The sequence below is a fragment of the Lissotriton helveticus genome, chromosome 4_1 (assembly GCF_964261635.1).
Source record: "Lissotriton helveticus chromosome 4_1, aLisHel1.1, whole genome shotgun sequence".
In the NCBI taxonomy this organism is placed as follows: Eukaryota; Metazoa; Chordata; class Amphibia; order Caudata; family Salamandridae; genus Lissotriton; species Lissotriton helveticus.
In genome coordinates this window covers 290,661,379-290,676,645 of record NC_136063.1, presented here as the reverse complement: position 1 = coordinate 290,676,645, position 15,267 = coordinate 290,661,379, and the positions used below count along the sequence as shown (strand labels likewise).

General features: G+C 40.7%; 1 protein-coding gene across 1 annotated transcript in view; it reads right to left on the bottom strand.

Moving 5' to 3' along the window:
- The window catches only part of TATDN1 (TatD DNase domain containing 1), a 216,552-nt gene that overhangs the window by 107,191 nt on the left and 94,094 nt on the right, over positions 1-15,267 (bottom strand). Inside the window, 6 exon segments of the mRNA XM_078686792.1 lie at positions 5,614-5,654; positions 5,739-5,796; positions 5,798-5,825; positions 11,309-11,351; positions 11,446-11,589; positions 12,642-12,705. Of these exon segments, the coding sequence (XP_078542918.1) occupies positions 5,614-5,654; positions 5,739-5,796; positions 5,798-5,825; positions 11,309-11,351; positions 11,446-11,589; positions 12,642-12,705 (378 nt within the window).

The following is a 15,267-nucleotide window of genomic DNA, read 5'->3' as shown; positions in this document are numbered from 1 at the left end:
GTGTTTAATTTGGCTATATTTTTTATATATTCTCACCTCTATGTACTATGTATTAACTTTTGTGGTTTTATAAATCGAAATAAAGTTTTTGACTGACTGGCATCCTAGGTCAAAGTTGGAGCAGAAACTGAGGGATGAATTGCGTATGGTACAAAGAAGACCTTCAAAGAATGGTATGGCTGAATATGTGGGAAAGAGTTTGTATGAAAGAAGTTATGAAGTGTGTGGGAATTATTTGATGGGTGGAGAACCAATCTTGAGAGGGATTTATTATGTTTGTGGGGTGACTGCCCATTTCAATGTGCTGCACAGTGGGTTGGTTCATGTTTACTTGATTTAGTGTTTCCTAGAGTTTCTCATGTGACTAAAATGGATGATGTAGTGGACCTGAAAACAGTAAAACTGAGTTTTGGAAAGATAGTTTTTGCTATATTAGGCGTCATTATTCCTTCTAAAGGTGTGAAAATTAGATGTATCTCCACTTTAGTTGATAAGCTTGCAGTAGATTCAGCATGTGCTTTAAAACAGGTAAATGTAGAAATGATTACTAGTAGGTCTATGATGATGCAGAATCGTTTAGCATTAGATATTTTCCTAGCAAAGGAAGATGGAGTTTACAAGGTAATAAAGACTAAGAGCTATTTTACATATGTGCCTGATAACAGAATGATTATTAATTCTTATATTATTAACAATACTAACACCTCTTGCATGCTCTTCAATCTTTTGAAGAGCCTGGTTTATAAGAAGCTGTAGTTTCTGTTTTATTGAGCAAGGGGAGGATTTTAGCAAAGTTGGTGAATGACTAGATGATTTTGGTGGGAGGACTCAAAGACTAATTCTATCACTTGTAATAATTATAATGGTTTGTACAATTGTTTTATTTCTTTTGTTTACATTTCCTGAGTATATGATTAAGAGGTGTAAAAATAAAAGTAATAATGGTTTAAGGAAGAGATGTACTGAGTCTGAAATGGAAAATATCAAGGATCATGTCTACAACCAATTGAAGATGGTAGTGGCGAACTCCAGAAAAAAACTGAAAATCATGCTGACTGAATAATTTTCTGATTAATAAAGTTTTATTACGGAGTTGTGTGATTATTAGAATTAGCAGAGAGGGGGGAATTTTGGTAGCATTTAATCCTGGGTTTATCTTTTCTCAAATAAATAAAAATAAATAATTACTTTATGATGGATCAAATACAAAAATGCTGAATTAACATGGTTACAGTAGAAACAAATGGAATATGATGACTAGAAGCGTGATTACTAATGCAATTTAGTTGTGCCACATTTATTTAGAAACACCATATTGGATAACATGGCTGCTGTTGTGATACTGCTTTTGCCATGCACTCCTGCTCTTCCCACTATTTTGTACTGCTTGAATTTTGGGATTTGTAATAAAACTCTTTAGTTTTTCTCTGATCTAGAACTCAATTATTGAGTAGTCCTGTTACTTATGACTATTAATCTGCTAAATTGATGCTGGGGAGGATGCCTTTTAGCACAACACAATTTGGGGCAGAACCGTCTAAGGTAAAAAGAAAACTTGAGATGATCTGAATTTAGGGTGTTCTGAATGTTGGCATAAGGTTCTGCTTACACACAGGTGACATCACAACCCCAAGTTACATGATCTTCTAGAGTCAATGTTTGCTGGTGACATCACAGCCAGGTCATGTGACTGGTTGGGTCAGCTGACCATGCGAATTCACAACCCCCAGACACATTACGCCCCCGATGATCACATGACCAACCATGTTCATGTGACTGAGAAGTAATGTCACCTCTGGGGAGGGGCCTCAGAAATCCTGACTACGGAAGTGACATCCATTTTAGGGGGGGGGGGATAACTGTCACTTTTGAGTCTGCTCGAAGGTATACCTTTTTTTACTACTCATGTCATATCGTTAAGCGAAAGCTCAGCAAAGGCACATTTCTAAAATCATTTGAGCTCAGTTTTACACATCCTTCTCTACCTTGTAATGGTCCCTACCCAAGCACCTCCCTGTTAGATTCTGAGCAGTTGTCACATAAACATGCAACATCCAACTCGCTCGGGAGGTTGGAAGTGGGGCATGTGAATTTGAAAAATGCACCCATATTGAAGTGCCTGCTTTACAGTTAAGTAACCTACTCTTTTCTAGATGCTTCATTGATTCTCAAGTAAACTGAGTAAATAACCTAGCCCCAGATAACTAGCAGGCAAGTGAAGAGTTGTACCATCATTGAAATATATTCTTCGGCACTGCATGTCCCACAGCAGCTTTAGCCTTTTTGTCAGCATCCAAGTAGCAATGTTCGTAGAAGATCTTTGATGATTTTCAGAAGACCACCTTGCAGATGTCTATCAGCAGCATACTGACCATGAACAAAACTGTGGGGGCCCTTACTCGTGTTGAATGGGCAATCACTATCCCGAACACCTGTCTGTCAACCTTATCGTGGGCAAACGTGATTTGTGTGGCCATTGCCTGCCCCTGCAAGGGTTGCCTGAAGGACTAAACAGGTGAGTAATAGACACAGCTGGCCAGTCAATAACAAGGCCTGGTAGAGAAGGGTCGTTGTTGAAACTGTGGATAGGACACTTCTGTGATTGCATGAACCTACCTCTTGTTCCTCAAAAGGTAGTGAAGAGCTTCAGTGACAGGACTCTAGTAGCCTTGGCGTGTCAATGGCAGCCTTGATGGACTGGAGTGCCTCACTAAACTCCTTCCAAAAGACATCTTTGCCATAGAAGAGGATGTTTAGCACACTGGCCGCCTGCATTTCAGATCGGAAACCAAGAGACTTGGGCCACATTGTGGTACTTATGATGGGACCCTGTTTCCACTATGTCCATAAACCTCTTTATTGCATGCTTAAAAACAAATTCACCCTGTGGCAGGATGTGCTTAAGTCTTATTCTGGTTGTGGTCTGCAGAACGGAAAACAGGTGCCGGTACGGTGAGCAGGAAGTCATGTGGCCAAAATAGCACAATAAGGTGGATATATTGTTACAGAAAATTTCACAGATACAGTTTTTGTATGTTAATCCCCAATTCCATGACACTAAAGCGTTTATAAAGTTTAAAATAACTACTCGTTAATGTGCACAAACTGCATTTCCCATGGCAATGTTTGTGCCGGAATAAGCTGGTGCACTCAGAATGAGGCCCTATATCCTTCATCTATTTTATATAACCTAATCCAACTGTCTAATGTGATGTTACATGTTTAACAGTAAGGGCCCGCTTACAAGCTCGCTCGGAAGGGCTACGGACCGCATTCGTCAAGAGCGAGCTCGACTCACTGCCCCATTTTCCGAAACACTTGAGCCGCTGTACGAGCGAGCAAGTGGAATGCGTATATAGCCTTGTGCTCCAAACAACTCGTACCTGTCAGCGATGCCTTCCGGATGACTCTAACATGGCTGACTCACGCTGCGCAATGGGGCAGATTTCTGAGCGAGCAAGTACGATGAGCGCGTCTGTCAGTTAGATACGAGATGTCGCGGTTGCCGGAGACGTACTTTGGAGGCCCGTGGCAGGCCCCACTTCACCCGTAGCCCTACGAATTGGTTTCTGGGGTGGACCAAAAGGTCCCCCCTACCACATGCATGCACGGTGCGGGGGCACCAAGGCGTCCTATCGACTGGAGGTGCCCTTTTCCGCTACCTTTTTCTCTATGGGAGCCTATGCACGCGATGTACAACAGGCACCCATAGACTTCAATGGGACTCCGAGTGACCCAAGTCCATCAGCGCACAATTGCATTGTAATCGGTCGCTCGGAGCCCGAGTCGTTCGGAAAACTCTACGGGTCCGAATAGGCCGTAGGGCTTTCCCAGCGAGATCGTAATCAGGCCCTAAGTGTGATGTAATATGTTTAACAATACACTACCTTGGATAAATGCAAGTAGGTCAAGGTCATTTGATTTGTATCACTACAGAATTATATATTTTATTGCATATGAAATATGTTTTGCTTGATTAAAGTTTAAATCATGCTATTCTGGAGATCGTGAAGAACCAACTTAAAACACAGTGAAAAATGAGTACAATACCAAAACAAAAGGTGCACAAAGCAAAGGTCAGGTGACATGCAAATGATTTTCCAAGCATGTGATTTTAAAACGGCATACAATGGACATAACTAGTCAGGCTCCAGGTTAATTATGCCCCTCCAGCACACAGCACATATCTCCTACGAATGATTTAGGAGGTTGAAATGGTGGATTCGTAATGAGGAACTTAAAACAAAACAGAATGATGAAGAGATGTCTTGGAGGCTAAATAAACTGGTGCAGATCTGCACAAACAAACAGTGGACCCAAGATACTGGCCCACACAAGGTAGGTGACACAAAAAAGTCAAGGCTTCAGAAAAGGAGCCTGGACAAGTCCACCATGTGGGAGAATGTGGCTGGAACACTTGTGTGCCCCAGGAAGAGGACTGAGGGGACTCTGAGTGTAGTAGGTGGGGCAGAGAGTAATTGTGACAGTGCCACAAACTCTTCCAAAATGAACAGAGGACTGTTGCACATGGTGATGAGTAAAAGTGTGGCCTGATGTAAGATGGATACCACTCAGCCCAAACAGTTTACTAATGACCCAGTTACTAATGATCTGTCCTGCCATAGACATCACTAGAATGGAGAGCACTGGACGGTCAAGAGAGAGGCTGCTGAACTCACAGAAGGAGTCGGACCCATACTCCACTTGCTAGATGCAACACAAAGATCAGTGGACCGAATAGTCCAGCCATATGGACATCAGAACACAAGCAATGATCCCCCAAGTGAACCAAAATAAAAGTATGCCCACACAGGGAGCACATTTAGAGATTTTGACAAATATAAGGTACATGCTGGTGAAGCAAAGATCCTGGTTAGGCGCCTACATGCGGCAGGTCAATGAATAAAAAGCTTGTAAATTAATTCTTGAACCAAGGCTTGGTCAACGTCATCCATAACTGCCACGTCAATACCACTCTTTTTCATTGCTTCAAGGTTAAGAGCGCTCTGCAGCAGTAGAGGCACTTCAAAGTACCATTACCAGGAGCAACGCTTTTAAGGGTACAATAATACATTTTATTCTCAGCTATTTCATTATTATATACCTTGAGGATACATTGGTTGAAGATCGAAAATAAATTGGTGTTGGAAGACTAGACTAAACCCTACTGATTCCTTCAGGCCGGTGTAGGGAACAGGTTTTTAATGGAGAATAAAAGCTGCTGTCCAGAGCCTGAATCCTCCTGTGATGGTTACCACAAAGTGAAAGCATTACCATGTGTGACCACATCTTGTGCCTCACCTGAGTAAATTCCAGTTCCCATGTTTTCACAAGAGTAGTAGAAGAGTAATCCACTCAAACTTTAAATTCTGTGACCATGATAGTATGGAATATTCAATCAACATGGGTAAAATCACCTATGTCAGTTTTTAATCCTTATGGTTCTCTGGTACTGCCACGTTTAATGACATATTTAAACCGCATTTTGGTACATGAAAGCTATACTGAATCGTGAGGATCGTTTTCCTTTCAATGGTTCAAAGTTACTAGATTGATACAGAATCTGATCAACTTAAAATGAAGGGCTGAATAATCTTTTTAGTAAATACTTACAACTCCCCCACAGCACCTGTCCCGGTTTCTTCTCATTATGTCTGTTAATAAAATATAACTAATGTAAGCAACACTGAGTTTTAAAACATATTTTCTAAACTGTCCCATAGGTTAAACAAACTCACCTAAGAACTCCTTGTGTGAATTTCTACAGTGGAGGAACATTGGCAATTTCGTTTGCTCGGGCTATGTCAAACTGCTTTTCAAAATACCTAAAAAGAGAATAGTAGCAAAATCCAAAATATTAAAAAAAAACACATGGAAACTGTTAATTGATGTAAATGACTGAAAGTGACTAAAGTAAATCGGAAAGAAATGATCTGATGGCTAAATAGCCATAACTGGCTTACTTGTTACACATGCAGCTAAGCACATGGAGAGATAACTCGAAAACTATTTGAAAAATGCATTTCCTTTTAAAGACAATGTGAAGTTTTCTTTGTTTTGTTGTTGATGTCCTACCTTCTGAACAAAAACGCATGAATTAAATAGCCTGTTCGTATACTTTATTTACCTCGCTCCTGGGGAACATTTCCTAGCCAGTGTTTACATTCCAGACTCAAACATTGATATAATAATTTGCTGGAGATAACAGAGACACGCTGAACCTTGTTACCATCAAGCAGTGCACTTCCTGACTTGACCACTAGTATCAATGAAAACAAAAAATGCTGCAGAAAGAATGGAGTTAACAAGAAAAATGTCATTCCTATAGTAAATGCATGTACTCAAGGCAGAGTACTCTGATTTTCTTTTTAAATACTTTTTATTGGTTTTTACAGCCATCATGGGTTATAATTTACAGTTCAATTAATCATTGTTTATCACCTAAGGCAGAGTGCTCTAATGATGGAAGAAGCATACTGCATTAGCAGCTTCTCCACATAAACAAGGAGAGGTACAACGGGTAGATGTCACTATTTACCGCCACATATAGCCCAACCAGGATGTTTTTTGTCATAACAAGTACAATATCAAGGAAAGAGGTGTGACTCAAACATGTATGGATACAACCTGGGCACAGTAGAGCTCTCCCATAAGGTCTGCAGCATTGTATCCTGTACAAAGACAGACTCATTATTTGGACAGATAACTTCAATTGTATTCTTAATGCAAACCTGTGTAGATCAGTCGTTGCCACACACCCCTTCTGCCTTCCATCTCGATTATTAGGAAGCTCACAATGAGTCTTGTTATATCTATGCCTTTAAGTGTAACATTCTTCCTGAGAATGTATGTGTCATTCAGGGAATGTTGGAGGCTGAGCGAAGCAGTCAGTTGTTATCTCCTGTGCTGTAAGCCTCACCGGTGTGTGTGTGAATAAATATTTGGATTAACCTTGAAAAGTGAAAAATTTAAATTCAGGGTGAATTCTGTGACCTACCTTCGACATTCAATATCAGGTGAAGGTATCAGTCCAAAAATTGATCTGGCTGAGGCAATTTTGAAAGCTCCCTCACCGTCAAACAAAGACCAAGTGAAGTCATTCCTAGGTTTGTCTGAATACTATTCTAAGTGTATTTATAATTTTGCTAGTGCCATGCAACCTATCAGACTTCTGTTAAAGAAAGGTACAGTTTTTAAATGGGATCAGGAATGTGCTGAAGCTTTCAATTCTGTGAAGTCTGAGATTGGGAAAATGCCTACTTTAGGCCATTTTGATGTAAAGAGAAAAACGATTTTAACAACTGATGCAAGTATTCGTGGCCTGGGTGCTGTCCTTTCTCAAATTGTTGATGGTTCTGAAAAAGTGATTGGTTTTGCTTCTCGTTCATTGAAGGGAGCTGAGGAACGTTATTCAGTAATCAAGCGCGAGGCTCTTGCCTGTGCATGGGCTATTAAACATTTTAGGTTTTATTTGTGGGGTTTACCATTTTTGATCAGGTCTGACCACAAGCCTCTTGTTCAGATTTTCTCTTGCAGAAATGTCGAATGTACTACCCCTAGAATCAAGAGGTGGATTGAAGGGCTTTTTGAGTACAATTTTTGTGTAGAGTATTTACCTGGTTTAAAAAATGTTCCAGCTGATTTCCTTTCGAGATTACCTTTGGAAAAGCATGTGGTGGTTGAATCTGATTGTCACACAGTTTCGTGGGTAAAGGAATCAGCGTTGAATGAGGTGGAGTGGAAAGGTTGTTCTGCAAATGATGAAGCCAGAGTGCATATTTTGAATTTTGTGGTAAATGGTTGGCCTGTTTTGAAAGATGTTCCTGATTGTACAAGAGGTTACTGGAATAACAGGGATGAGTTAAACATTGTGGAGGGTGAACTTTTTCGTGGTAACAGACTTATTCCTCCTTTGTTGATGCGTGAAAAGGTGAGTAACCTTGCTCATAAGGGGCATTTGAGGCATAGCCTCACAAAGGCTAGAGTTAGAGAATCGTACTGGTGGCCTGAGGTAGATCGTTGAGGATGTTGTTAAAGAGTGTGTCATCTGTGCAGGGAATGATAAATCAAGGAAAATAAGAACTGCTCCTCTTTCCCCTGTGGCAATACCTGTACGTCCTTGGTCCAAACTTGCTGTGGATTTAGTTGGTCCTTTTGACAATTTAGCCCCTTGTGAAAGATTTGTAGTTGTGTTAGTAGACTATACTTCTAAGTGGGTGTCTGCTTCTTGTATGAGTTCTGTCACTTCTAAGAATGTTATTGAATTCTTGAAGGATGCTTTCACTTGTGAGGGCATACCTGACATTTTAGTTTCTGATAATGGGGTGCAGTTCACTTCACAGGAATTTTCTGATTTTTTGAATAATTTGTCTATCACTCATCAGAGGACTGCCCTTTATGTTCCCCCGGCAAATGGTCTGGTGGAGAGTATGATCAGATTGGTTAGAGCCTCTGCTCAAACTGCTCTGGAGTTGAGGGTCCCACTTAAACCTGTTCTTAGAGGGAAGCTGTGGGCACATAGGAATACTCCAAACAACATTTCGGGTTGTTCTCCTTTTAAGTGTTTAAAAGTTAAGATGGCGGGTTCTAAACTTAATCCTTTTTGGTTAAATGTGAAGGCTAGAGGTTGTGTTGTCAACAATTGGAGAATTAGGAACTACCAGAGTAACTACAAGAGGAGGTTTGATGTGAAAATGGGAGTGAAGAAAGATGCATGGAAGGTGGGTGATTTAGTTTATGTTAAAAAGGCAGTGTGGTCTCCAAAAGGGGAATCAAAATATTTTGGACCTAGGCGCATTGTAAAGGTCATGAAGAATGTTGTCATGCTTGCTGGTGGGGATGTGTGGAGCATGTCTCGTTTGGCAAAATGTAGGGAAGGGGATGCTGATGTGAAGTCAAGATCTAAAATTTCGGATGAAGTTCCTGCTGATACTTCTTGTTTTCCTTCTCGTTTTCCTTCTCGCAGTTCTAGAGCTAAAAGAGCTCCTTTGTATTTGCGAGATTATCATCTCAAATGAGATTTCATTTGAAGTTTAATGGAGTTTTTGTTTTCTATTGTATTTGTAGTTTTGTTCTCGCATTTTGTGTGATGAACTGTTTCTGTAATTTGTTTTCTTTTCTTTTATTATTTTATTATTATAAAAAGGGAGATGTGTTATATATATGCCTTTAAGTGTAACATTCTTCCTGAGAATGTAGTGTCATTCAGGGAATGTTGGAGGCTGAGCGAAGCAGTCAGTTGTTATCTCCTGTGCTGTAAGCCTCACCGGTGTGTGTGTGTGAATAAAGACACTTCAATCAAGACTAGCGGTTTACATGTTTTATTAAGTCTGGTGGTTTCTAAAACCCCTTGTCACTGACACTGTGTCACATGTTAAAATATCTACATCAGTGGTCTCCAATTTTCTATTGTGAGAGCTATTTCTGCTCAAGGAAAATCCTCTCAAACTAGCAGCAAATCGAATTACTGTAAATTAGAGACCTCACGTTAGCATTACACTAGTGACCACCCTAAGCAGAATTATCAGTAGTGACCACCCAATTCTTTAAGATGACCAACAGCTTTGAATGTGTTTTCAAAATAGAACCGTACGCCTTCATTAGACGATCAGTTTCTGAAAATACACATTTTTTTTAGTAAGTTCCATTTTCCATTTTGGCCAAACAAACCCAATGTTACAGATGGAAAATCTTTCCTCAAAAAACATAGCTTTCATGGTTTTAATTTTTAGTATGTACACAGCACCCAAACATCGGCTTGGCAACCTCATCACATAATGACATGTCCAAATCCCTCACTTGGAAAGAGTATTCTTCAAATTCCTAGGTGTTACAGTCATTGGCCATGGATGCTCACCATAACACCATGGATGCCTATAATATGCTGATAATGCCCACCATTATACCATGGCCACCATTGTGCCAACAACGGACAACAAAATGGCCAGTATACCGTGCTATTATGCAGTGAATGGGGGCACTATTATGTCAAGAGCATGACTGGCCTAGCTGTAGCCATCCCTAATAGGCCAAGGATTGCACCAGTATGCCACAAGTAGACTAAGAATGCCCAAAATACATCAAGGATGACCATTATTATGCCATTACCACTGTTTTTCTATGAAGAGATACAGTTAGGCCAGACATTAACCCCTTATAATAGTTGCAGAATAGAGCTTTGGTAGCCTTTAAAACCAGGCATACCTTCATTGATCAATACTGTTTTGCGGTAGGGCCACATACAGACAGACACATACCAATATGCACATTTCAATGCACAGACACAGACACGTGCACCCGAGGCTCTTAATTACCACAGCTCTGGATCCAGACCCTGCTCTTCCCAGCTCCCGGGCTCATCATGCACCCAACTCGCACATTTTCACTCTGGCTTCTGCAGTCGCAGACGTTGGTGAGTCCACACTGGCTATTGCTGTCACTACTGCTGGTACTCTTCTTTCCTTGCCTATTGTTTAGACTCCTCGTAGTGTGATTGATAGAGCAGGGCCTACAACATGACCAATCTCCTTGTGCCTTTGCTAGATTGAGAGTGGAGCCTACAGGGTCTGTCATGTGACAGACCCCGAAGGCTGACAGTGTGTGTTTGAATGTTAACAGGAGACCCTGCCATTGACCACTCAATAGTGTCTTGAGATGAACATATCCTTTGAATAAGGTACAGGGTTTAACTTCATCTCTGAGAGCTACTTCTAAGTTCCTTGTGACCTACTATTAGCTCCCGAGCTACTTGTTGGAGACCCCTAAACTACACATCCTTTTTATTTAGGAATTATTAATGATGGAATAAGAACATTTCTAATCCATTGCTATACACTTAGACGCTTTTGCTCAGTACAGGTCTGCTTTTTATTGTCATATCTGCAGAGTAACTTGGACATTTCATTGATGTACACAATTGACTCCCAGCCTGCCTTTCATCTTGTAGAAGCTTATTTTTAAATCGGATAGCTCTAAAATCTTTTCAAATCTAATTATCGGTGGAAAGAAGCTGAACATGGTATCTCATCTCTCATTTACATTAGCGGTCAATGTACATAGCTTATCTGTTGAGGAGAATCACAAGCAAAAGGCATAACCTTGCTAAGACAGAATTAATTTATTATGGTAACGATGACACTTTAAATGCACACTAGTCAACTAGTACTTACGTCACATCTAACCTATTGCTATCACTTCCAAATTTGCTTCCCTTGCTCTGATTCTGTCCCTTGCATTTGGAAATGGCAGACATCGTTTTTAAGACTTTTGAACAACAAAATGCATGCACTAAAGACAGGAACTCACTCACTTCAACTGGGTTTCCTTAGGACAAAATTGTAGTCTATCAAAATCTGCAAGACAAAAGGAAAATCTATTCCGGTAAATGTCTTAGCCTTTGACACCTAATTAAGTTAGTGTAAAATACAACATGCGTGCAAAACTTACCCAGACCGCATTCTCCAACGGCTATAACTTTTCCCTTATTTTTCTCGATTAGATTTTGGAGTGCCGCTAAATATTGGTCAGGGTCACTCTGTTCAAATTCTCCACAGCGCGTGGGATGGCAGCCAACTGTACTGTAAAACCTGTCTAAGTACAAACTAAAACTCAGATTTTATTATGCAGCGGAAGCAAACATCGTCAATTGGCGCCTCATTGATGAAGTGAACTTAAAGCACTGTTGACCGAGTCCGAAAAAAGAGCTAAAGTAAATTTATTAGAATTAAGCCGACATTTGGAGCAATTTATATGCTTTTTTGGGAAATCAAAGAGGATTCCTGGAATCTGCATCAGCTTCCATTTCCTAAAGCAGTTTTGGGATTTTCTTGTGAATTCAAAGTTTTTCACAGACAAAAGTATTTTCATCTTCAAAATATAAAACGGGCTTCACAAACAATTCGCAAAAGAATATTTGTACTTTGAATTTTTTCCCAAAAGGAAATATTTTTGAATGTGGTAATCACACATTCTGTACCCTGATCAATGCTGGGGTTGCTGCCTCACAATTCCCCCACTGACTGAAGTAAATGTTCAACCTTATAAAGTTGCAAACCTTCCAGTTTGCGAATATCCACAAACTCATAATTTTCCAGGTGTCCATACATATTTCAAGGCATCCCCGTAATGGAACGTCCACTCCGCACCCTGTAAGTACTATGCAACCTGTAAACTTATACCATGTTGGTGTCATTTTGGGTGAACAAATCACTTTAAAAGGGTAGATTCAAGTTTTGTGAATGCAAAATGTGAATGTACACTTGTACCTACCCTTTTGCGCACCTAAGTCTAACATAAGTGCACAAACTGCTTTGAGAATCGGGCCCAATATGAACAAATACACAACGTGTTTGCTAAGAAGCAGGTTTGAAGAGGAAGTCATTATTTTTTTTCTCACTTTAATATTATAAGAGTGCATCTTGTAATTGTTAAAACTGTGCTTAACTGAACTTTAAAGAATACATCAATTTAATTTATAGACTTACAGATATCTTGAACCCAGATTATGGGTAACGGTGATTCTGTGCAGGTGCTTAGGCCACACACCAACAACTAAAACATACAGTCGCCCTCATCTTGGTCTGTTGCCACAAGGGAACTTGTTTTTGTGAAAACCAGCAGTTAAAAACACATAGTATACATACCATTTGTTTGTGAAAGCTGGAGGGCCTCCTTGCTGTCCTCGAGATTCCCACCTGTAATCATAAACTGAAGTAGAGAACATAAAAGGCAATCCACAATGTGCAATGTGTGCCATCAAAAATACTGATTGAGGAAAGGATCAATAACAGAATGCATCGTCATCCTTTCCAAATGTTTATGACATATCTAAGCATATTTTGGGTGATTCAATAATTAGTTTATTTAGACCAATAGCTAACAAATGGTAGCATGCAAATATATTTTGCCAATCAGTTCAGATGTGAGCCGTGGAACTCTGTTCTGGGGAGCTAGGATGCTGCAGGCTTTTGTCATGGGTCACTCACACACTTTGCTACAGTACTTTATGGTAGATCAGTGATAGCCACCCGCAGAAGGTATCGCGCTACTGTGAACTCAAGGTTTTCTATGTTGCTTTTCCTCACACCACTCAGCTGTTACCCATCCATCTTTTTCTATACTTCTTCCCCGCTTAGCGCACTGTCTCAGGGTCTCCTCTCCTCTACGTTTCATCTATCTCCCTTTCCCCCAACCTTTTTAAGGCAGAAGCTGGGGCAGGAGCAGAGGAAACAACAAACAGGTACACTGGCAACAACATGACACCCAGAGAAGGACCAGGAGCCAGATGGCTAAGAAAACTGATAGTCAATTTCTCAGATTGGACCCTCACTGAAGACGAAAAGATGGTCCTGAGGAAAGCCCTCAGCTTTGTGCCCACCCCACGGGAAGACCAGTTAGGGCTCAACAGCAAACTTCACCAATTTTTCGGCAAAATCAGGTTGAAAGCTTTCTTCCTGAACAAACCCAATCCATGACAGAGATGATTCTTTTCTAAGACTACCATCAAGATTCACACCTAATGCCGCGATGACAATATGTGAGATCTTCAATTTTGAAAAAACTATGCTCAAGGAGACTGCATAGACTGGGACACCAATGCCCTATGACAATCTGCCCGGGTAACAATGCAAGGCCATTGCTGCCCTCACTGAAGACCCCACTTTTATCATTAAACCAGCGGACAAGGGCGGTGCAATCTTATTAGTGAACTTCACAGAATATGACTGAGAATGCTTACGCCAGTTAGCAGATACGAGGTACTAACACCTATTGGGTTCAGATCCTAGCAATAAAATCCACGGTGAGAACAGCAGAAGCACCAAGCTGGATCACTCAACACAAAGCAGAAATCCTATTGAACACGTATTTGAACCCCATATTTTTACACATTGCCAAAAATACACAAGGGTATTAACCCCCGACCAGGACGACCATGGTCTCTGGCATTGGTTCCACGCTGGAAAACCATCAACAGGTTCTGTAACCACTACCTCCAACCGCTGGTTCAGGAGATGCCTCCTTTTATCAAAGATATGAGGGATATCCTAAACCTTTTGCTTTATTTTGACAATCCACGAGAGTGACCTTCTGATGACGCTAGATGTGGAGGCATTATACACCAACATAACATAGGATGCCACCATCAAGGTCATCGAATCTTGCCAGAGAGCATAAACATGGACGCAGGGTCATTTATTGATTTCATCATAGAATATGCTTCAGTGGCACTTAAGGGACATCAATGGGAAGTACATTCGCCCTGAGCCTGGCTTGCCTCTAAATGGCATCTTTTGAGGACCAACTCATTTTTACAGACACCAACCCTATCAAGGAAAACATACTGATGAAGAGGAGATGTACTGTGGAAGGGTGATGATCTAAATGGCCACGAGTTTGGCAAATGGATCAATACCTTGAACTCTTACTTGAGGTTCACCCAATCATCCTCCGAACAGGCAATACCTTTTCTGGATATACTAATCTCCCGGAAGGAGGCACGACTCTGTACGAAGACCTATAAGAAGAACACCAATTGCAATAGCTTCCTACTCTTTGAGAGTCACCACCCCAAAGCCCTCCGAGAGAATTTGCTGTATGGTCAATTCCTCCGCCTCCAGAGGAACTGCAGTTCAGTGAAGGAATACGACAGAAAGTGAGATCGCTCAGTAGGAATCTGTCTGATAGAAATCATCCAACCAACATCATCAGACAAGCTGAAAAGAGAGCCCGGAATAACAACTGTGAAGCCCTCCCGGAAACCATTATATGACCAACTGAAGATGTTATGACGTGTGTAAGCTCATTTGACTCGTACTCGAATAAGATCAAGCGGATCATTTTGAAGCAGTAGAATATTCTGAATACCGATATTCGACAGATCCCGCGACCAAGGTTTGCGTTAAAGTGCACCAGAAACCTGAGAGACAGAAAAGTGACACCTAGTAACCACTAGTGGAACTGCAGCTTCATTTAAGAATATCAATGATTTTGCATTTGACTCAAAAAGGCCTTAAGGAACTGCAGCTCTGGGCAGAAATTTTGAAGATTTAGCATTTCACTAGAGCAGAACCTCTAATAAAGACTTGAGGAATTGTAGGTTTGAATATCTATCCATCAACCTATTTACCTATCTATCTACCTATCTTTCTATAGCCCAGTGCCAATCGCCACTGGTTAATTACAGTTAGGTCTGTGTGTCCATATAAAAAGCATTTTTTGTTTTCCTAATAACTTTGGCACTGCTAGATGAATCTTCACAAAACTTTCTAC